Source organism: Psittacula echo, assembly GCF_963264785.1.
Source record: "Psittacula echo genome assembly, chromosome: 10".
Taxonomy (NCBI): domain Eukaryota; kingdom Metazoa; phylum Chordata; class Aves; order Psittaciformes; family Psittacidae; genus Psittacula; species Psittacula echo.
The window spans coordinates 7,138,788-7,163,021 of record NC_137741.1 but is presented as its reverse complement, the minus strand read 5'-3'; the positions used below and the strand labels follow the sequence as shown (position 1 = coordinate 7,163,021).

The 24,234-nt window shown below is 38.2% G+C and overlaps 1 protein-coding gene across 1 annotated transcript in view; it reads right to left on the bottom strand.

Annotated features, from left to right (window-relative positions):
- THSD4 (thrombospondin type 1 domain containing 4) overlaps nucleotides 1–24,234 on the bottom strand; it is a gene marked incomplete at both ends in the record, with an annotated part of 258,803 nt that overhangs the window by 196,746 nt on the left and 37,823 nt on the right. The window contains one exon of the mRNA XM_080626716.1: nucleotides 17,679–17,781. Coding sequence (XP_080482842.1) covers nucleotides 17,679–17,781 — 103 coding nt within the window. The remainder of the gene's footprint in view (nucleotides 1–17,678; nucleotides 17,782–24,234) is intronic.

Here is a 24,234-nt window from a genome sequence, read left to right as displayed (position 1 = left end):
GCTATGCATACACCCAGCATTTCCTTCAAATGCAAACATCACACAAGTCTGTACACACACAATTCCTCAATTAAATGGCAGGGGTTGATTTACCAGTGTATAAATAATACTAACTGCTGCTAGGCTTAGCCACATAGTTTTAGATTTTGTTTGTGCACAGTTCAGTGAACTAAAAGACATATTTCAGTGCTGGTAACCGTTTCTTTTTGTCTCTTTGTAAACATTCATGCCATGAAAATGGACCTCATATAAACAGATAGATTAGAGGTACACTTCATCAGAATTAGTATCAACATGTAAGAATAAAAGCAAAAACTTACTTGTGCAAACAGTTTTGTCTGCAAGAGTCTGCATGTTTTGGGCAGTATTCACAGGACTTGTAAAGTCAGAATAGCTGGCCTGATTTTGAATTTAAAAACGCTTTTTAAGTCTTCCACCATATTTTCTTTGTTATGATTCTGCTTACTAAAAGCTGCTATAACTGAATTGCTGGTTATCAACTTGGGACTTTAAACTCTCAGGGACAGTAGGGTTACTGATTTTTCCAGTCCATTAATGCCAAATTCAATGTTGCAGGTCTTCAATGCTAACCCACCACTCCTGTTATTTCATTTGGAAACCAGTAACATGTGCTGTTGTCGCTAAGAACTTCAGTAATTTCTGTTGACTGAGGCAGTAGTGGTAAAAATACAGAATCAATGCTACTACTGGATGAGCCAGAGTTGACTTCACGGTATAGTGGGTATTAGAAAAAGGGCCAAAAGCAATCCTCTAATAAAAGATCATTCTATCCCTAAAATTCCCTGAGGGATAATCCTAAATGTTAACTGGAGATTTAAATGTTACTCTAGGCTATACAGTAACAGCAGGCATATACTTTAAAGTACAGTACACAGGATTACCTTTCCTGTCTCAGCCATGCAGGGCTGATGTGAAGTATGTATACTGATGAATTCTCTATGCTTTACAGTATGCAGCACATGAACAATATTTTAACACCAAAGACAAACTGCTACTACTTTATACAGTGGGATTTTGTTCTCCTTATAAGAGTTGATAAGAAATGTTATCTTCTGCTGTGGAATTCCTTGAACCAGATAATAGTGAAATGCACTAGAGTTGGGCTGTACAAACATGCAGGAAGTTGACTGGTCCTTCCCAATTTACCTCTGTGAATGAGCAACACATTGTGGACTAGCTCCAGGATGTGCCCTTGTATTTGAAATAAAGACTAAGGGATTATCAGTATAAAAGAAGGGTAAGTAAGAAAGAAAGGGGAGAGAAGAAATTCAATACACCAAGCAATAAGTAATCCATATTGCTATCCAGTATGAGGCGGTAGAACTAGATGATCTTCAGGCCCTTTCCAACCCTAACTATTCTGTGATTCTGCAGTGCTAGAAAACTAACACTGAACCAGTCACCAGAGAAAGACAAACTTTCTGGAAGTCTTAGACCCAGATCTTCCTTTCATAAATGATGAAAGAAATAATCCCACTTCCCTTCCAATTATTTTAAGCTAAACACATACAGTAAAAGTAACATTCAGAAACTTAATGCATAAACACACAGAAATACTGTAAGTACATAAAAAAGGATTAAGAATGCTAGGTAAAGTTGGTAAGGGTTTCAGAAGAAGTAAGATCAAAATAAAAACCCCAAACCCAAGTCCAGGAACTAACTCATTAAATAAGACAAACACCTGACAGTGAGATTATTATGGAAAATTTTCCCAAAGAGAATTAAGACCATTTAAACTCAGAAAATTACGTTCTAAATATATAATGAAATAGAGGTTGTATAAGTTAGGTAAATCAGCACATCGCTTTTGACTTCCCTATTAACTTTCTGTATGTTCATGGAGATAAAATTAGTGGTTTTTCTATGTGTTTGCTGCTGCAATTCAGATTTGATTAATGGATGAGCCCTGGGAATCTTATTCTCTCACATACTCTTTGAACTCCATGGTAACAACTACTTCTGTGTCAAGCAACGACTGCTGTGTAGCAATAGCTCATACAGAATATGATTTTCTCAAACATGCTACGATTGACCTACTGAGGAAAAAGGATGCAAAAAGCATGTTCCTCTTCTGACCTGCTTTTATCTCTCATAGCCAATACTATCTCTAGCTGACCAAGTAGAAACAGTCACTTTGCTGAATCGTATGCCACCATTTATACCACACTGAATTTGCCAGTCTGTTTGTATATACATACATGGTATATACATATACATACACCATGCTGTATACAAAGTGAGGGATAAGAAAACAGCTGGGGTTTTTGCCTTCCAGTGGCAGTTTCTGGAACAATATATACAACAAAAGGAATTTTATCTGATTGCTCTGGACCCTTAAGATTCTCAGATCTAGCTGTATTTTTCAAACCTGCCCTTAGAGTAGTGCTTGTGTATTTCCTTATAGCAAAATTAAAGATCGTGGGGCAGATCCTCAACTGGTGGAAACTACTATTGCACCATCGTTGTTAAAACAATGTAGAACCAGCTGAGGTTCTGCTTTAACTTGCTATCAGTGGAAAATTATGGCTTTTTCTTCCTTACACATTATAATTCATCAATACAGTTTACCCGGACTGAATAATACACTATAACATTAACTGCAACATTAGCATTATTAATTACAATGTAAAGACTGCAACAACCCAGAATAAAACAGTGATGTGCTTACTTCAGCCTAAACTTGAACTTCTGATGCAATTCAATTCAAAAGCTTTTCTTCCTAAAACTAGTTTTGAAACGGAGCACTGCCTTAACTAAACAGAGGGCCATTTCATTGATGGAAGACTTTCTGGGCACGCAACAAAGCAAAACATGTTTTCCAAGGCCTAAAATTACAGCTGTTACAAGTGCCGCATTTAAATGGGGGAAATCTGTGCAAACCAACCAGGAAATACTGCAAGAGAATTGGTGGAGCTGAACTGAAAATGCCATTGCAAATTGCTTTTGAGGAAAAGAGAAACTACACCAAACAACACAGCAAATTCCTCTCCACATTATTTTACAAGTGCGTTGGAAGATGATGGTAATTAAAAAGTAACCTCAACTGAAATGTATCCAGCAGCTGAAAACAAACTAGTGGCTTGCTTCATCTTCTTGTAGTGCCCATTTAATCAGTTCAGAATTGGGCTTCTTTTCTTTTCAAATGACTTGGCCATGTTTCCATGTATCTCTTGGAAATGACTGAAGTTCAGGAATATAGTAAGCACTGTCTGTATGCTGTCTGTCACTCTGGCACTGAACCATTTTTAACTTGGTCTGAGGTGCTCCTGACCAGAAGACAACTCACCTACAGAACCTCATAAAAAAGATCCCCTCAAACCCCCAAAATCTCTCTATCCTCTATGCTAAGAGCACAAGAATAAAAACCCCTTTTGATTCTTACTGTTCTTTTTATTCTCTTTCTGTGGCACAGCAAAAGTAACAAATACAATGAATTCAAAGGTAATGTTGTAAATACCAATTTTTATTCCAGCTCTTCTCAATTCAAAGATTCATGGCTATCATAGCCCCCAAAGGTCCAGGCGTAATCACTTAATCTTGCCATCTACATAGCATGCACTGTACAGTTGAAACCCTTAGGATATGTATTTGTCCACATGAACTATGATGTACCTTTCAGAATGAAAGTAATTTGACTCTTGACACCCTTCCAAGTTAAATTCTTGTAGTGGAAAAACAATGAAACACAAAGGTTTTCTCTCCTTAGGCCTTTAACAAAAACAGCCAGGAATGCTCCAGTCCTGAGCTGGTTTTGACTACACCAAGCCAACACGGCCAACTCCAACAGATCCGTACTGAAGCGTATCCCTCTTGACCTGACTGGTCACACCTGTGCAGCACGGTGGTGTGGAGTTTTACCAAACACTCTTATCAGTGCACTCAGGCTTCCCAAAAGGAAAGCAAAACTCCTATCTTCATATTATCAGGTTACTTCACCTGATAATAGGTACTCTGAAAACACAGTGCAGTTTGTTTCTTTTCTGCTTGTTGGTTTTTGTTGGTTTTTTATTTAAGTAGCTAGTGCAATACTGACTTGCAATCACCATCCACTGATGATTGTAGGTTTCTTTGAAAAGTTACGTATTCTTTTGTCTCTGCACATTTTTATCTAATTTTAACTTTTTTACGTATTAACAGAAAGCATCATGCCCAGAAGTGGTTTAATGTTTCCATGACAAAATTTCATAATGAAGACCTCACATTTCTCAGGCTTTCTGGCACAGCTAAAATTAAAAGGAAAAAATCAATGTTTTAAAATTAGATATTTCAATATTTTCCAGTCCCACAGTGCTAATAATGCTGGTATCTTGCAGGGAATCTAGTGCTTTGCAAGTAGAACGGAATGCCCTATCCCACAGTTTATTAATATATCTCCCAAATTACCTTGGCAAAAAACCTTTTTTATTACTTTTATACAACTCTGTAACAGTTTAAAAATCTATCTTCAACCTTCTAATATCAAAATGCCAACTCACTTCAGAGCGCACCTTTCTTTCAAAACAGTAATGGATATTGAGAGGTAAGAGGGAAAACAGTTCTTTCAAGGTTTTTTTTTAATTCCTTATCAATTACTATTTCTCATTTTTTACCAGCTAAAGCAATTATGCATTGTCATTGCATGTAAAAGCAGAAGAAACTGAATTCACATTCAGGTTTCCTAAAGTCCAAGTGGCACAGAGAGTAACCAGGTTAACTATTTTGCCCTGTAAACAAGAGCACTGTTAACAATCCACAAGAGCTGGCTTAAGCATTGCAGAAAGGTTCAGACACTGTAATTCTGCAGCAGCTGATGGAGAGGATACCACTCTGATTCTTGGCCTGCTGCTCTCAGACACTGGTCCCACAGCCACACGAGCGGCAGTTGTGGGTCTCAGCTCCTCAAGCTGCCACTGATCCCCACTGAATGTTGACAGGTTCAAACTACCTGTATTAAATCAGAGCAGTAAACTTCCTGGCTGCATTAGTGACTACAGCAGGCATCTAACAGCAGCAGCACTTGAGCAGCCAGCCAGCACACAGAGGTAACTTCCGCTGTCCCATCGCTGGGAGCAGTTACCTTCAGCAAAGCTCAGGGCAGAGAGCTGGGTCAGGAGTGCATTACAGACACGCTGTTAAATCAGAAAGAGTCTATCTGTTACGCCCCTTGTTATCCCTCACTGGGGAGCTGCACCAGATGAAGTTCCTTGCAGTGCTCCCTCACTGTCTGATGGATCCAACATTGCTGCTTGCCTTCCTGAATTTGAGAAGCTTTTACAGTGTGTTGTACTGGGGGGGAAGGCATTTTGATGATGATTCAGATTCTTCATGGTTAAAATTCTGCATTTTTCTGAAAGCAACTTCAAGGTGTGACTGACTGGACCTTAAAAAAACTAGAAACAAAATACCACCACAAAAAGAACAACAAATACAAACAGAAGGCATTGGACACTGTCACACAATGGTAATATATTGGTATAATGGTATAACACATTGCTATTCAAAGAAGGAACAAGTCTTCACTTGGCTCTTGGACAACAATATTTTCACAGAGAAACTGTAATTTCAGCACCTGCACTTAATGAACGTTTTACGTATTGTATTTTCAGTATATTTCTCAACCTGGCGACAAATGCAGTGGACTCATTCAAGGGACATTTTTCCAATTGTTTCCAAAAATTAAATTCCATGAAAACTTATATACTCCCTCCAAATACGTTGTGTTTGCTGAAAATGGGGAAGTCAAAATCATTTCCACTTCCTTGATTCATTTCAATGCTTAAACATTTTATTTTACTGAAATTAAAAAAAATAAATAAAATGTAATGCTAATACTCCTACAATTGTACATTTATTTTTAAGTTTCTACAATGCTTCAATAGTTGTGTTCACACTTGGAATGAAAACAAGTAATCAAAATGTTAACACTGCAACACAAAGCCTTTTCCTAAGACATACAGAGCAGAAACTGATGAGTCACGAAGTAGACAAATAGTAACTATCATGACAACTTACACTAAATTTTATGTAAACATTGACCTGTTGTTTGTTTATAGATGCTTTAGCTCATCAGTAATGTCAAAGCACCTCACACTCGTATATTTCTATTTTATATAACAGAAAGCCCATGTTATATAAAAAGGGCATTTTAAACTGAATTTTAGAGTCAGGATCTGGACATCGGAAGATTAACTTTCTCACTGTTAGACTGCAGATTAGAAAATCTCTGCAAGCCAGAAAGCTAGTTCTGCTTCCCACTCACCCCCTCCCTCAGAACACCAGTTTCAATGCCTTAAGCCACATCACCCTTAGTCATATAGCTATCTGCACACAGGGCCAATAGCCCTGCTCTGCCTTTCACCAGATCTGCATTCTGTGCAGTATTTGTAACTTTATTACTTTAGTTGATCAAAGTCATGGACTAGATGTTGACTTTTCAGCTGTTTTGGCAGCATTGTTGGAGGAACTTGAAATTATTAAGCAGATGTTCTGCAACATAACTGGGGGTTTGTTTTGCTCTAACGAGATACAGTATTTGTTACAATGAAGGAAATTGCTTGCGGATTTGCTATAATGCATTTTACATACACTGGGTTACATTTATATTGGAGTAATGAAAAAAAATACTATAAAAGTCTGTATTACTTTTCAGATCTGATGATGTCACCAGACTCATGTTATATTTGAAAAAAAATAGATCAGGCTCAACTTTTTGAGGTCTGTTTCTGGTTTTATGCTTGATGTCCACCTCCGTGGTGTAATGGACCCAAACAGTTAGCTCTTTGTGATCTCTCTCCGGAGGGATCACTGTACTGTTTCAGCAAAACCAACCATAGCGAGTTGCACCTGAGTATTTTTAGGCCTCTGACCAAAATTATTCAGCAGCAGATCTTCTCTCTTTGTAGATATACCAGCAAATTTAATGCCCAATTTCTCTGGTTCTTTCAAACTTAATTTTACATTTGTGGTGTTTGGATTTAAATTCAGAGTTATACAATGCAATGCAATATGGAAAGCAAATTAACAAATTCACAAGTTGACAGTGTGGACAAATGCCAGAGATGTGTACCTATCTGGGTGTAAGAGGGAGAACTGATCAAAAAAAATATTAGCAAGAATTGTCTCTCCTTTGTAAAAGACCTCAAACTGTGGCTTAGATATTTATTATGTGCCATGCTTATAAAACTTCCAAGATGTTTAATGGAAACAGAGCACAATAGAAGCCAGTTCTGCTTTTCATTTTATATACTACCACTGGGAATCTCTTTCTTCTGATGTTCATCCGTATTATAAGCTTTTCTTTCACAGTGGGTAAGAGTTTCCTTGCTTTGAAAATAGTAATTCATTATAACAAGAAGGAATATCAACTGTATATAAATGCCAGTCCAACTACTTATGCTGGCTAAATTGGTAAAATCTTTTTAATCCCCTTCATAACACTCAGCACTTCCAAAATCCTCCATTCAAAACACTAAGAGTATACCAGAAACACAGGAATGCCTGTATTTAAATAATGATGTGCAGCACAGGCACCCACATTCATTTTAATAAGTAATCTCATTTTTCTAGTGAACAGTTACATGAATGAGAGTAGTAAACTCTGTGCTCCTTTGAAACACTGGGAGACGAAGTTGGAAATTGTCAATCTGAGGGCTTTTAAAGGAACACCACATTAAAAAACTGGCTATAATACTTGATCCTTAGGAACTCTCTGTAGTAGTTTATCTTACAACCTCCCACCCCTCCTCCACTCTTAAAGTCTTGCACAGTGACTCCAGACTAAGAATGAGCTTGGCACGTCTCAATACTCAGCTTGAGCCACAGGCACTAACCTTGCAGGCTTTCGTTTAATACTACAGAAGAAAAGTCTACTCACTCGTATCCTATAGAAAGATGTTTTCTCAGAAAAAAAGAAGCTTAAGCAAATGACTTTGACCTTGTGCTCACCACAGGCTAGAAGTATGGATATTATGGGTTTAGGGATGTACTTTTGTTTAAGCAGCAGTAACTCACAATTATGTCTTAAACTTTCCCACTACTGTGGCTCAGAGGCAGACAGTGGGACAGGCCCTCCAGCAGTGACCCAGGCATCCCTGTAAACTGGTAAGCCTGTAATTATGGCCTTACCTGAGGCAGCTGAGATTTCCTAGTTTGGGAAAAAAATTGCTCATGCTTTAAGTGCCCTACCCCATGCTTAAATGTCAATCACCAGTAAGCCACCTACTATTAAAACACAGCAGTAGAAGACTCACCAGGGCCACGAAGAGGTAAAAATCTACTACAGAAATTCAATACAGATTTTGTCCACTCATTTTCAGATGAACAAATAATATTAGAGAATATTACAGTGAAAATTCTTTTCTTCCAGTTCCAGTCATGAGTGTATTCATTTGCAAGGTATTTCTCAGAGATGCTTTGCACACTATCAGGTAATTTACTGATACTGCAGGCATGAATAGTGATGTGAACCCGTGAGGTCTTCCTGTTGGTAGCAAAGGGAGTCAAGACAAATTTTACCAAAGAAGGCTTAAAAGGATCTATACCATGCACTTCCACACGTGCTTTGCAAGAATCAAATCTTCCTTCAACATTCTAGTCTAGCCTAACAATCTTCATTACCACACAATCTGGATACAATTTTCTTTCTATATCTGAGCCTGAAAGCCACAACATCTGTCCTTAACTTTCGGCTCCCACCAAAGGAACTAAGAAGTGTGCTTTGAAATAAGGGAATAATTGTCCCTGAGATTTACTCAACTTGCAATTAATGCAACTAGGCAGGCCAGATACTTTAAAATACAGCAGTAAATATTGGTCACCTGGATAGAGAAGACAATGTCTCTTCTACAGCAAAGCAAGGCTAAATTTATCTAAAATTGAGGTAAATTTAGATTTTAAATGTAGGATTAGAATAGCTACGGCTTATCAGCTCATCTCCTTTCTCTCACGTTCCTGTCTTCTTAAAAAATACATTCTGTTTACACTTTGGAGTGTACTGAATGATAACATTCAATGGAAGAGCTCCCATTTTCCCAAAGGCACTAACAACCCTTTACAATTCTTGAGACTCATCCAGATGTACATCTATAAACATCAAAATCTTCTTGCTGTCATCTCTCTTAACCCATTTTCCCCTCCAAATAGCAAGTAGAAAAGTGAAGAAATTGAGGTATGCACAATGAACTAGAAACACTACAACATGCAGCGCATGTAACCTGTGACAGTGAAAAGGTTGACTTCATACATCAGAGTATGGTCTCTGCTTAAAGTAGTACAGTTAAAAATATGTACGCGTTATTATTTGAATTGTAACAAACTACAGGATCCCAGGTAAAAGCCAGGTTCTGGTACCACTAAGCTTCTTACAAATGCAAATCAAAACATGTGTATTAAAAAAATTATATGTGAAGAATAACTATTAAAAGGTAAGATGCCATGTAGAAGCATTAGTTTTCTATATATATGTATCTAAGCATATTTTTTTATTAAAGCTTTCTATAGAAGTAGTTACATATTTCAGCAATACACAGGATATTTACAATTTCCAGGTCAAGCTCAACACAACAGATGTTCAGGAAGCAGATTTATCGATGAAGTCAAAGAAATGCCTCAGATACTTCAGTACAGCCATACTTCTAAAGCTTTGCAAACTTCCATCTGCTTTCTCTCGTGATTCATTCACAAATCAGGAATAAATAAAGGGGGAGAAAGGGACATAGTATAAATTAACTTCTTGTTTTAATGCACTTAAATGAATTCTAGTCTCGTAGATAACATTTCAAACAGATTTCAGTTAAAAATTGAATAAATTGTCAGTAATGTGTAAAACAAATGTAACTTCACTGCCTCAGACAGAACTTCCAATGAGTCTAAAGGAAATTAGAGCTCATTTTCCATTAGCATTCAAGAAGAACTGTACGCCCATAGTATGTACTACTACTACCGTATGCCTTAAGCTCCTGCCAGTAATTTTAGGTATATGCTTTAGGATGTCTTGTCTTATACTGATCTGCTATTGGTTTACTGTTCCTGAAACAGCTAGAGGTTAAGACTGATCCAACTTAAAAGTAGCCCATCAGATAAAAGAACAGGGCAAGCAAAGCGAACTGTAGTACACTTCGTGTGTCAGTTCATGCAGTGCTTGAAGAAATGAAGCCATCAATTCCCTTAACCTACAAAACAGAACCAAGTTTTCACTAGATTTTTCCAAATTTATTTCCTAAATCCAAATTATGCTAGAGCATAACACTGAAGTGCATGTCAAATGTACATGTGAACAGCATGGAGAAAGGAAGTATACCAACATAGTTTTTTAGCTCTTAATTAATAGCCATAGACTTTTGCTTTACAGGAAAGGCCTAAGACCAACTCCTATAGACAATTTTTCTTCCTACACACATACTAAAAATGATTTTAGAAGCCCAAGGGGTAATAATCCCTTTGTTGTTTTTTTTTGTGATGAAATATAAGAATGCCAATTCTGTTATTACCTAAAGTCTGTTATTACCTACATTGTGTTACTGCCTATCCTTAGAGAAGTGTGCATTATTTGAGGTGTAGCTAATCAACAAATACAAACACCATCTACACATTACATTTCAAACCTCTCAAAACTCTGTTGCCTCTTTGATGAATCTGGCTATTTCATGTATAACAGTAATAAAAAGAAGAAGTAATCATAGAAAATACAATGCATGCAATTAAAGTATAAGCTTCAAGAACAACTTTCCACAAAATGGAATAAAAGGAATTAAGAAGATTTCTAACAACTGGAGGCAAAAGAAAAGAAAAAAAAAAAGGAAAAAAAAGGGAAAAAGGCAGAGATCTATGCAGATGAGAAATGAGGACTTTAAGCAGCTGCCTCACTGAATATAATACCTTGCAGCTGGATGAACTGCAGCACAGCTGGATTACTTCTGAGATATTGTGTATATACTCAAACATCTGTATGTTCACTAACTAGAACTTACTAAGAGAATGTATAAATAAAACAGTAAGATTTCTTGTCTTTTACGTGAAAAAATTAGGTTGTCAAAGTATTGCACACAAAACTAAGATAGTACCAGTTCAGCACAGCATATCCTGAGCCACAAGGAACTGGCAGTTTCAAATCAGGAAAGGCCAAGAGTTCATATGTTACCTTTGCTTCTCAAGGACTGCATTCCTCAAGCCAAAAACTCACAGGCATTTAGGAAACATATACCAGGGCCTACCTTACTATTCTTGCACAAGGATGAATTCTCTAATTACTCCAAACGGAAGTTCCACTTCCAGTTAACTTAAAAAGGTGACACAAATGTTATGTTTCCCTGCATATATCAGACTTTACAATGTCTAGAACAGTTTTATACTAAGATGTGATGAAATCCAACACTGGACACAATGAGTGCTTGCACTAATAACATACGTCACAATTCTAACAGAACTAACACACTAAAGCACTGAAAACAAGTATAATATCTTCAAGGTTGGCCCAGAATATTCATTCATTTGCAATATAACATCCAATGGGCTGCATTTATATCTGGCCCAAAACTTATTTTAAAGTTATTTGTGCATATTTGGTAGCTGTATACACATGGCCACATAGAATAAACTTAGAACCAATATCTAGAAATATGACAAGCTAAATGTTACTTGTCAGAATTTTCATATTTATTTAACAGACTTCCAAACACTCCCAGAAAGGGATGTCCTGAGGTTTACTAAGGTCTGGTGGGTGATTTCTGCTCATCAACTGAATGGAAAATACTCCCCAAAACATACTATTGGTGAGACTTTAGAACTGAATAAATGGTTCCTCACAAGTCTATATACCCTTGTCTGCACAAAGCCTAAGCAAATGAGCAAAAATCTCCCAAGCCTTGAAACAACTTCAAGAATTCCAGTGCTTAATGCTACCTGCACCTCTCAGTAGTCCACTAAGGTCTTTAAAAGATCAATTAGGTTTTCTTCCATTTTATAATTACTTAACTCATATTAATCAGAGCTCATTCAGTGTCTTCAGTGTCATCAATTACTAGAGGACTGGAGAAGTTTCTTAGCAAATTAGTATCATAAGTTGGCCCCTACATTTTGATCTGTTACAAGAAGCTATTTTGTCATTCAAAAGGAGTGAAATCTACTGTTACAAACCCAGCAACAAAAATCATTAAGTAAATAAACCATACAAGCCATGCATTAGTCTTCAGTCTCCATCCTAAACCCAAAAGTTAATTCAGTCTAAATCATAAATGCCTCTTACCTGACATTAGGTATTGCAGTTGCAATGATTGCTAGGCACCTGTGAAAGTCATACATTTCATTTTCCCCAGCACTTATATTTTTCACAGCTGTAGCTGGGAGACATCTACAGCTAGAATTCAGGTTACTTAGAAGGTATTTTAAAACAACAGTAAACTCAGAAAGGATTTCATAGCAAGCACAGATCTACCTCTACAGTGAGTTATCCTTTGAACATAACACAGGCTTCAGGATGAAGTGCTGACATTAAAGTCCTTTCAGAGAAAAAGAGTACCACAAGTCCAATATGAAAAACACAGACAGCAAATACCCTTCCGTCCATTCAGAGTTTGGATTCTGACACACTAGAAGTAAACAGAAGCCAGGTGGATTGCCCACCCGCCCTGCAACAAGGCTGGGTGCTGACACCTGGCACTCATCAGTGTCTCTCACTCCAGTGATTTTGAATCCCTCATTATGGTGCTCATCAGTAGTCAGGTTTGGCAGCAATGGCACTGGGAGACTGGGGACCCATTTTTCCCTCACACAGAAAATGCAGCAGTGACATTTGTGCCATTTCACATATGCTACTGCTGCTTTCAGCTACAAGAATTCTTATCCCACTTGAAACTCTGCCTGCCTCAAACCCTGCTCCAAAGAGCAATGCAGTGTACAGGCTGCGCACAACTTCTGTCTCTCAGCAATCACATAGAAAAACAAAGCAAAGTTGCAAGAGGAAGCCAGGTCTGGCAAACAGAAGGAACTGGATGAACTCCACCAGGCCTTCCAGAAATCCTTCTTGCTGCCAGAGTTCACCTTGACCCTGCAGGTCCTGCTCAGGTGAAAGGCCATGCTCACCAGGCCAGACGCCTGCTAACAGCAGGGAGCAGTGGCCTCTCCAAGGCCATTGGGTTCCAGCCACTCTGCCAGCAACAAGCTATTTACATAGCTTCAAGATCTGAGCATGGCTCTGTTCCTAGAAACTCGTCTGGCTTGATACAGTGTTTTAAGCCAACAACATCTCAACTCTACCAAGTGGAACTAAATCAGCTGCGAGTCACCACCACGACGATCCTTTAGCCATGTCTCATTCCTATTATTACCCTTGTTAGCGTCCAGTGATCTCTAACACAAGTCAAATAATTCACACATTCAAAACAGCAGGAATTCCCACTGTCAACGCAATGCAGGTGAATCAGCGTGCTCTCCTGCAAATAAGCACACTCCCCTGCAAGGGGAGCACTGAAACTAGAGCCGGTTTTCAACCAGCAAACAACTTTTGTTTTCAAGCAAACACAAATGTCATCTGGAGGAAACATTTGGTCAATCTGCATTTTAGAAAAATTCCCACTAAAATTTTGCTCAGAAATAACAAAACTAAAATTTTGGAAAAAGAAAACAATAATTTCTATGAAAATTTTGCATTTCTTTAAATATGAGGGAAGGGGGCAAATCCTCAGTATCTTTTAGGGGCAAATCACACCTGCATTTCAATGAACCAGGCTCTGATTTGCCAAAACCTCTTTCATCTCTTTTTTTTTTTTAAGAAAGTTCAATTGTGTCTCAGGAGAAAATGCTCAGACATTATGGTATTACTGTGCTTTTAAATTGCTATGTTTAAAAGGAAAAAAAAAGCCGAGTCCCCAGAGACTGTGTTTTCCGCTATTTCAAGTTTTACACACTGGAGATGGAATCACATCTCTGCCTAGACTTCCAAGTCCTTTCCGACGTGGGAAGCAGGCAGAGGCAGTCCTGCTGGCGGCTGCCCTTGCTGGTTGCCCCACAATAGCAGCACAGGCTGGGAAAGCTAAAGATCCCTGCAGGACTCTGCATCTAAAGAGAGCAGAGCTCTTGCCACATGTACTGCTCCTATGCCTACCTGCCTGACTGAAACAGAAACCCATGGCTAGGCCTGCAATACAAAATACTGGCTATCACAAAGGCCTGGCTGTCTTTATCAAAGAGAACTTAAGGCAAGAGGGTCTGCAGTTGAGCAGGATTTTCTGCAATTGTTGATACGAAAATACTGTATTTCACAATGTATTCTGGAGGCACAAGAGTATCCAGGTATCCTCCTGAAGATGATCCCCTATGAGGCTTGATATTCCTGGAGAGGATTTTATTTCTTCTTTAACCTTATACAGGTTAACCCTGCAGTTATATCACTCCTCTCAAAATGCATAGCTATTCTTCACTAAGGGAGACTCTCACTGACTTACCCATTTCAATGTATCAATAGGTTTTCTTCTTTCAGCAGGTTCTTCTCATACAGCCATTAAAATATCAAACACTTTAGGTTATGAGTTTTTCACCACAATTAAAAATAAAAGTTAGCTGAAATAAAAGAGTTCAAATTAAAGAGTTCCAATCATCAGAATGATCAAAACATTGATTCTGCAGCTTTAAACTTCCTTAGAGGTTTTATGGTCATGTCACTGTGATGCTTTCCCTCTGTCACAAATGGATCTTCCCTCTTGAATCCCACCCTTAAAGTCATTATGTGCTATTGATTCTCCAACACAAACTAGAGGTTTTTCATTAAATACTCTAAATTCATAAGGTTTATAGTCCCTTAATACAGCTGTTTTAATAAAGACAGAAGTTTGTGTTGGAGCAGTAGCAGATAAAACAGGGATTGGAAATGCAGCTGCACCAATCTGAATGAGGAAGAAATAAAAATATGTGTATTTTTAAGAAATAATCATAATTACACTTAACTCACCATCAAGACAGGGCTGTAAATTATGGTTTAGCTGCCCTTATTGATCCAACATAAACACTAAGAGCAAGCTGTGCTATGCAGGGGAGGGGAAAAAAGAAATGACTGTGGCATGTTTTAGATCCCCTGAGTCATCATTGCTGGCACAGGGCAGAGTGAGTCAAAGCTGCTGTATACGAAGCAAGGAGATGGACGTGGGCTGAGCTGGCTCAGAGCTGGCTGTGTCTTGTCAATAGCAGTTTAAAAAGGGATGCATCAAAGATAATACATCATAAGTCTTTGGGGCCATGTTGTAGTAGAAGTCATGGTGTCCACAGAATATGCTTTCAGCCATTGCTTGCTGAGGTACCAAGCTCTTTTTTCTGCCTAAATGCATGGTACAAAGTGCCAAAGTTGTACAGCTCTGAAACTTTCTTTTGGTCAACTTCACAATGCTAAACATTAATTAAAAGCATGGTATATACCTAATGTTGAAAATTTGAGATAAAGAGGTATAGCTCTGCAAGTCTTCACTATACCCACAACAGATAAAACCAGGACCCACATCAGATAAAATCAAGACTGAGGCATCACTACATTAGAAATAAACATTATTAGATCCAGTAGGAGGTAGATATGAGCCTACCTGAATCTTCACTGACTCAAGCTGTAAGAATAGCTAACATCACCTGTGAATCAAAGCTGCTCATCTAAAGGAACTACCAAGAGGATGCTAGCATGCTAAGCACGCACAGAAATGTCCATTTCTAGGTACCGGAAAAAGGAACTTCACAAACTTGCAACACTCCTTGAGTCCCCGGAAAAATAAATGAACTATGACTTCTAATACTTCCTTCAGCACATCTTTGGAAGAATCTTTATTGTTACAAAATAGCATTTTGCCTTTGTGCAACAAGGCAAGGCACAGAACACCAAAAGCTGGCTCAGAGAGAGCTGGTGAAACAATGTAGACCTACAAGGGGCTCCCTCAGTCCCCAAGAGCAGCACAGTGACAGCAGCACATACTGGTTTTCCAGCTGGCATACCCAGATGCAGCCCTACAAACATGCTTTTTACTGCTTTCCATTCAAAACTTAGTGTCAGGCTCTATACTACAGGATAGACAAGACACCTCAGCTTATTAACAGTAGCTATGACCCTTTTCTTCTTCTAAACCTATTAGGATGGAGGCAGGGGCAATAAAAATATGAGAACCAGGAGGAATCCCGCCATCATGAAAGAAACTTTCCTGTTCCTTTTCCAAACCTCTTATTTTGTCTCCCTTTTGGAAATGAGAAAGCAACTTAGCCCAATCAGTTTTAAAGACTGAAGGAAAGTAAAACATACACAGAGCACTAATCGCACCAGAGCAGATCATTGACACTGAAGGTACATGCAAACATGTAAATCTTGCCACAGTGTCTATTTCAGGACATACAGGTGAAGGCACTGCAATCAAGATAAAACATAGTACACAGAAGGCTTTATTTGCATTGAAGTCTTCCAGCAAAAAGAAATCCTTACAAACATTGACTGTAATACATTAAAAACCATGGCATAATGTATTATTTCTACTTAATTGTGTGGCATCCTTTTATATGTAGCTACTTAAACAGAAGACAATAAAAGCCATATTCAAGAGACACTTAGAAAAATACAGATAAACTCTCTTCCTTCTACTTTGTTCTTAAATCTAGAAATGATAAGTAGATGGGCCTATATCCTGCATTTTAAAATTTAGGCGCGACTGTGTCTCCATTTGGAAGGGAGACGTTGCACACAACGTGGTAAAGAACACACAAAGCCTGTTGGTACAGGAGATTGTGGGTAATGAAGTCATCATTGTACTCTTCCACTAGTGATTCACACAAAGTGATAGAATGGCCTCAGAATAATAAAGGTAAATATGCATATGTATTGCATATTTATGCATAAATCCTTTTTGTCTTTCAAATTTTGTGGAAAACAACTTTCAAAAAAAAAAAATTTAAAAAGTAAGAGGAACTACATTCCTCTGAATCCAGAGACACACTTGAAGATTATTTACCTCATAAATAATCATGAATCTCAGCTGAGTTGGGCCCAGCTCTTGTTTACAAAAAGAAAACGAAATAAGTAGCTATTAACAAACATGTTTCTGGAGAAAGGTTATGGCCCCCAACTAAGCTTTTATCCCCCAAAGGTTAGGATTCCAGAGGGGTGGCAGACCACTACTAGTGCTGCCACTGCTATGTGTCCCAGGACAATCAGTTCAACATGCAGCTGGGGAAGCCCATCACACAGCTATCTCTCCCATAGTCACCATCCCAACTGTCAAACATGCATTAGAAAGTACAAATTAGACATTCAGACAGTCCTGAAATGAATGTCTAAGGACCATGAGTCACATGCTACACTGGTTTAAATAAAAAATAATCCCATTTACTGAAATGGAGCTATGCTGAGGCTTTGTCATTAAAAGTAAATATATTAAAAAAAGAAGATAGTTAACATGTAGTAGCTGAAATGCTGCTGCAACACTATATGGAGCCAATGGTGTATACCAGTCAAAATAGAACTTACATGCTTTCATTCCTGTAAACACCAGAAATACTGATCTGAGATTATTGACTTGTCTGCCCATGAATAAATGCAGCTGATGAACAGAGAAAAATGAGGAAGATACAGTCAAAGCATGATGGCTTCCTCTGGGTAAAAATCACATTTACCTTTCTAAAACATAATCTGTATAATAATACAAAACCAAGTTGTCTTCCCTTACCTTCTGCAAAAGGTTCCCATTCATAAAATCGACCCATAAATGGCTTGTTATTGTATGATGCACACTGCACCTCTCTAATATTTCTGCTGCTTTCAGGACACATCTGTTTGGATAAAAAACAGTCACATTATAAGCAACGGCAATGTTATTACTGCTTCCTTACTTCTTTACTCTAGAAAGTTGAAGAAGGCATTACCAAATTCTAATCCAGATTAGATTAAAACAGGTACCAAACTGTGTGCTTCTCAGTAACAGTATCAAAAGTAAAAAAAAAAAACCAAAACAAACAACAAAAACAAACCACAATTTGTGGAGTGGAAGGAGCAAGAGTTGTACCAAAAAAAGGCAATTTTTTATTTAGCTGTCATTTTCCTCAGCAAAAAGATGACACTTCAAGATAAATTCAATAAATTACATCCAAATCATTTCTCGTCCACAATAGCTTCACATTTTTCATCATTAATTTTCTGGGATCAGATTCAACAGAGTTGAAACACTGAACATACATGCTTCCACAAGTTATTTAAAGCTGGCCACACCAGCTTCTTCACATCCTATGCTTCAATACCGTATTACCACTTTTTCTTTTTTATTTCTACATGCTGTTATTACAGTCAAGTCCTGGGTTCAGCTGTAACACTACTTTGTATTTTAACCTGTGCCTCCAAATGTTCGTTTAAGAGTTCTTGAAGCTAAATAGTCGAAACAGCTTCCTATACACAAGCATGTGCACGCACACACACGTATCGAGGCAGGGCAAGTTTTACAGATAGAAGTAACATCTTTTATTAAGTCAGTTCCAACGCAAGCCTTTGGCAGACAAGCCTTGCTTAGATGTGAAGCAGATTCCAAAAGTAAACACAAGTTAAATACTTAATTACTTTGTTCAGCCTGTATCCTCGCACTCAAGCAGTTACAGCAGAAGACTACGCTGTGTGTGAGCACACACAAAGGGGAGAAAGATTGCTAGAAAAGGGGGGGGGTTAATTAGAACAATTTCTATGCTTGGACAAGCTTTGGTCTCAGATGCATCCTTTTCAGGTAGCCTTTAGATTATCAAAATGGCTTTAAAAACACTATTCAAGAGCAATACAAACTACCTGAAGAACTGGACTAGAATAGCGGAATATTTTTTCCTATAGGAGACATTTCAAGGGAAATCTAGAGGCAACATTACATGAAAGCAGCATGGCTAAATAACTGGTTTTGAAGGGAACAGCAAGAGGATTAGCAAGAACAGCTCTTGTTGCAACTGCAACTCAGTTCTCTTACATTTGTATAGGGGAAAAGATTGGTTGTCTTTCCAGTGAAAGCCAGCACACCAGAGGTCCCAGAGGAGTCTGCTTTGTATCCACCATCTCTATATGATGACGTTTGTAACTGGATCAGCGAGATGTTAAAGTAAAGAGCTTTCAAGTGGGCTATAAACCGTACCAAAGACATGCCTGGGGGAAGGTTCATGGACTACTTTATCTTCTATTAGAATCACAGTAACAAATCTTCTAGAATAAACACTGTTTCTGGCCAAAAGGCCATCTGTGCTTTGTTCACCCACCCTTTGGAGATCTCCAAGTACATGCAAATACTGTTTCTTCAACAAACCTTCTAATAAAAAAAAAAAAAAAACACAACCATAACGGAACAAAAAAGCCTCCTGAAAATAGGACAATGAGTCACCGAACTCCACTGGAAGGGTGGAACCAAAAGTCCTTCTACTGCCACATGCTGAAACCAAAGCTATATTCTCACTACTGAAATACATGTCCTTACGTCTGTGACAACAGTGCACAGCAAGGGAAATTCAGCTGCAACAACCATGGCCAGGAACCTTATATTTTTCATGGAAACCTATTATAGCACATATCCCTAAGGTGAAGGGATGGAACCTGAGCTGGCATAAATTAGGGTCACCACATACACTTACAGCAGAATGACATGAGTTTGCACCAACAAAAATGCAGCCTGAAGGGTTTCTTTTTGGAAGGCTTTTCCTTTTTTTTTGGCACACATTTTCTGACAGCCTATTGTGAAGTTTTGTTGTTTCTTGTTTTTCCTTTTCTAAGCCTTGTGCTCTTGTGTACCAGTATTTCTGGCTCATAAACCATTTCCTGTACACCCCGTTCATACCAACTGCAGATAATGTATGAATAAAAAGAGCAAGATATTCATTGCTGTTGCCAAAAAATAGTGACACCCGCCCCTTCCAAGATCATTTTTATATAGCTACAATTTCTGTTTTTAAACTTACTGAAAGTTACTCACAGGACAGAGGCCCCATTGCTTTAAAGCAGGACAAAGGGCTGACAAATACACTAAAAATTGTGTGGGTCAAGCCAAAATCAAAAGAAAAGGCTAACTCAGTACATCCCTGCTATTTTAGAAGTCCCAACTCAGTCTTCTTTCCCCTATTTCTTTCATCAGATTTTATCTACAAAATAAAGTTATGAGTAAAAATTGGGAGAATGTGACCTACAGATTATACTAATTTTTAAATGTTTCATGAAGAGTTACCTACCATGTACAACTAGTCAAACTTCCTACAGTTTATGAATCACCAAGACTTAAAAAAGTTATACTATGCTCTATGTTACATACTAGTTAACATCTATACACCATTTATTACTCCTGCCTAACTTCTTAATGCATAGCTGAATGAAATGACAGTTTTACGCCACCTCCTGCTCAGCCCCCCTGAAAATAAAATCCCTGAGCTTTTTACAGAAGACCTAAGAGTGCCAGGCACTTTCTCTTGGCCTCTCTTCTTTACGTACTCCTTGAGCATACAACCTACCTTTACACTTTAATTTTATTACTGTCTCTGTCACAAACACATACAGCTTCACTATAAAACTCCTAAAAGACAGCAACAAGCATTGCTGTGAGAAGATGACAATGCCAAAGAAAGCTCAAATTTACAATGTCTATCAGTTGTACTTCATTATTTGCTTCCCAGCTCACACAATCAGCTGTGAGATACTGGGAGCTTACAGAGGACAGATCAGGCTGTCCTACAGCACCGCATGTAGCAGGTCCCACCTGTGCTTGGCTCACACTCTGTCCGAGGGCCTGCCCATGGCAAATCCCTACACTTTTCCTGGCCCTCTCCCAAACAAACAGCAATTTTGCTTTAAAAAGCAGGCAGGTTGGCATGTTTACAGATCAAGAATGTTCCTGTGGCTAAGCCAGAGTACTAGGATTTAAACAACCTGGATCTCTTTCCAAAATCTCCCAGAGGCCTTTGGAATGAACTTCGCTAAAATATTTAGCCTTACTGTGTGATTCCCCCTACGTGATGTGAGGGTATTAGGATTGTGCTGCCTCGTAGGGACTTGAAAAGTTTTGTTGAAAACAGAATGTTGACTTTATTCATTGCTTGTTTAATGACAGATCCAGAATTAATTTTTTTTTTCCTCAAAAACTTAAGTTTCTTTTGTGATTACTGAAAGAGTTACCTGAAGTTTTTATAGGGGGGTGGATAAAAAACCAGGATGGCCCCTTTGGATGTTTGTAATAAAGAAAAGAACAGAAACAAAATCTCATTTTTTAACCAGGTCTGTGGAGGCCAGATAGGCAAAACATACACATTGCATCTATGAAGATAAATCTCAGATTCCATCATGTCAAGGCACATGTAAATCATCTAGAAAACTACCCTGTGCTGGGAATTGGTGGGGGTTTTTTCTAATTATTATTTTTTCAGTTGTGCACTATAAAACTAGAAACAGCATCTAGAATCCATAATCTTGTACGGGTTTAGATAATGTCTCTCCTAACTAAAACAAGCTGCTGGGAAAAAACAATGCTGTAAAGTAAGCATGCAAGACCTTCAAAGTGATGGACGTTTTTCTTACCAGGTAAGATGCTTTCAGAGCTTCCACTGCTGCATTTTGATGCAGCTGTTTCAATGAGTATGACAGCCTGGACAACTTTTCTTCCTGTACTCTCAGAACGTGAAATTAACAGCAGCAGCACATCACTGTGTTGATGAGGCATGCAGTGCTTATGACAAAACATTTTAGAAATATCCTTTTGTGGTTTTGGACCTTAGGTCAAATTACTGAAATGCATCTGTCTGCAGCTGATAGAAACTCTGTATTTCTGAAATAGTAGCTTTATTTATGTCTCAGTTTCATCTGAGACACACAGGTATGGAAATATTCTGAGGACAGCAATACAGAGTACTTCTCTTTGCCATGTACCATTACAGCACTCTTAAAATGAGCTGCTAGTACAACTAAGACTGTAAAACAAAGAAACCACCCTACGTGCTCTTTAGCTTTTGAGAAACATTTGAAACCAGGGTTTTAACCAATCTTCAACACCTTGGTTAATTAATGAAGTGTTGGCAAAGCACCAGAAAATTATCAGTCTGCCAGCAGATGTGCACTCACACTGGATGCAAGCCTGCCATTAGCAAAGCTGTTTTAAAGCTGCACTGAGATAACGCACTTCTGGAAATGCATAAATGGGCCATTTCGATCCTGAAACCACCTCTAAAGGCAATTAAAACATTGACTAAGATTTTTGGCACTGTTCCATTTTTATGACCTACAGTCACCAGACAGGCCCTACAGTCATTCTGGATTCTCTAGACTCAGGCATAATTCACAACTCATATTTTCTGTGTGTACAATACTATATATTAAATTAAGTCCAAGTTGTAGTAGTTGTACTCCAGTTTTCATCTCCTGCAGTGGTTCTATCTAATCATATTAATCCTTTGACATTCCAAAGGATAAACACATCTCCGAAAATTAATTAAAATACTTGTTTCTGATACAGCAATCTGAAGATTCTCCTTTCATTTTCAGAACATACTCTTAAAAGCAGCAAGTCCTTGCAATATGCAGACTATATACGTTCCAATTCTTTACACAACAATCCTCCATGTCTGCAGCGAACTTCTGAAGTGCCTTGTTCCTCCTGAAGACTATGGAAGTTCCATGTCCACATCTAAAAGCAGAATCTTGAGTCCTTCAAATTTTAATTCTTCTGCTAAGTTTTTTCTCTTTGCCAAGAACCATAGACACCCCTATCAGTGTTGCTTAGGATCAAAGCAACCTACTTTTGTCTAGCTGAAAACACACTGAAAGACCTCCAGAATTTAAACTACTGGAGATGCTTTTATTTCCCTAATAGTTCTAACTTTTAAAAATAGCAACAAAACACGAAGAAAATAGTCTGCCTACTACAGAAAGAAATAAGGTCCACTGAATGTGTCTAGATACCCATGGCACAAAATATCAGGCAGGTGTTTTATTCAAATGGAATTGGTGCTTCTGAAAAAACAAAAATATGCAACTTTAAAACGCTACATGTTAAAAACAATGCGAAGGGCAGCTCTGCAGTAAAACCAGCGCTAGCCAGCTCTAGTTACAGGCCATGACCACAGACAGTACACTATAAATGTCTGGCTTGAAAATGGAATTAAAATTAACATCTGTGAATGCACTAGTATCTGGACAAGTTTATGGGGAGTGAGCACCTGTATTGCTGAAATGTCAGCATGGCCTGAAGCTATGAATTTACACCTACATGTCTGTTGCAATGGAGATTAAGGTTAGTCATGACAATCGTTTTTAAACTACTAACTTTCATTACTAACCAGAGAGAGATTCTGAAGCGATGCTGAGTCGAAGGGAGCAAGTAATACAGGGTTGCAGCCCTTCTCTTTACCCTCACTGCTTTCAAGGGACTGCCTGTCATAGATGGAAAAGACCTTAGAGGTGTGCACAATACAAAATCATTCTATTTCTGCCCACAGCCCATTCAGCTAGGAATGAGATGGTGTTTGGAAAAAGGAAAATAGTCCATGGCAAAGCTGGACAGTGGGATGCCTGCCTTCCCTGAGGTATGTGCTGGCTACCGCTGCCATGGGTAAGGGAACTGCTACCATCTCAATTGGGAAGTTAAGAACCCTTTTTTCAGTTAATGATTTCAGCTTTGCACTAAGAAAGTCCTCTGAATTTAACCAGAAAAGACTTTAAAGCATTACCCAAACCTAATCTTTATTAACTTTGTAATGTATCAAACAAATAAGGCATTAATGCATATCATGGCAAGTGCATCTGTTACTTTCCCTTCCATAACACTTTACAGATGAAAACACCGTATGTCTAATAATGGGGAAGAAAGATCAACCCAACAGATGGAAAAAGAAGTATTTCTGCTTAACTTTACAGGTTTGTGGCTTTTTTTAAATTCTCACTGACAGACCCTTGTGATTAGATTGAAATAACTTATTTTATTTAAGATTTTCAACAACTTGTAAAAGATTCAAGTCCAGTTTTGGTTTTGTTAAATAAAATGTTAGCCACTCACTCATCCCACACAAAGCATCTACACTGATCTAATGTGCATGACTGGAAACATTTGGCACTGTAAGCTAAGGAAGGGCTCACCAAAAAGCTAAACCAGGAAAATTAACAGTTCCTCATTAGTACCAAAAATGTGTCAAGGAAATCATCCATTTCTGTTTATTGCTAAGATTTTACAAATGCTATTCCAAAGAAACCAAACCAAATAATCGAACAACAAAACAAGCTGAGAAACAGCT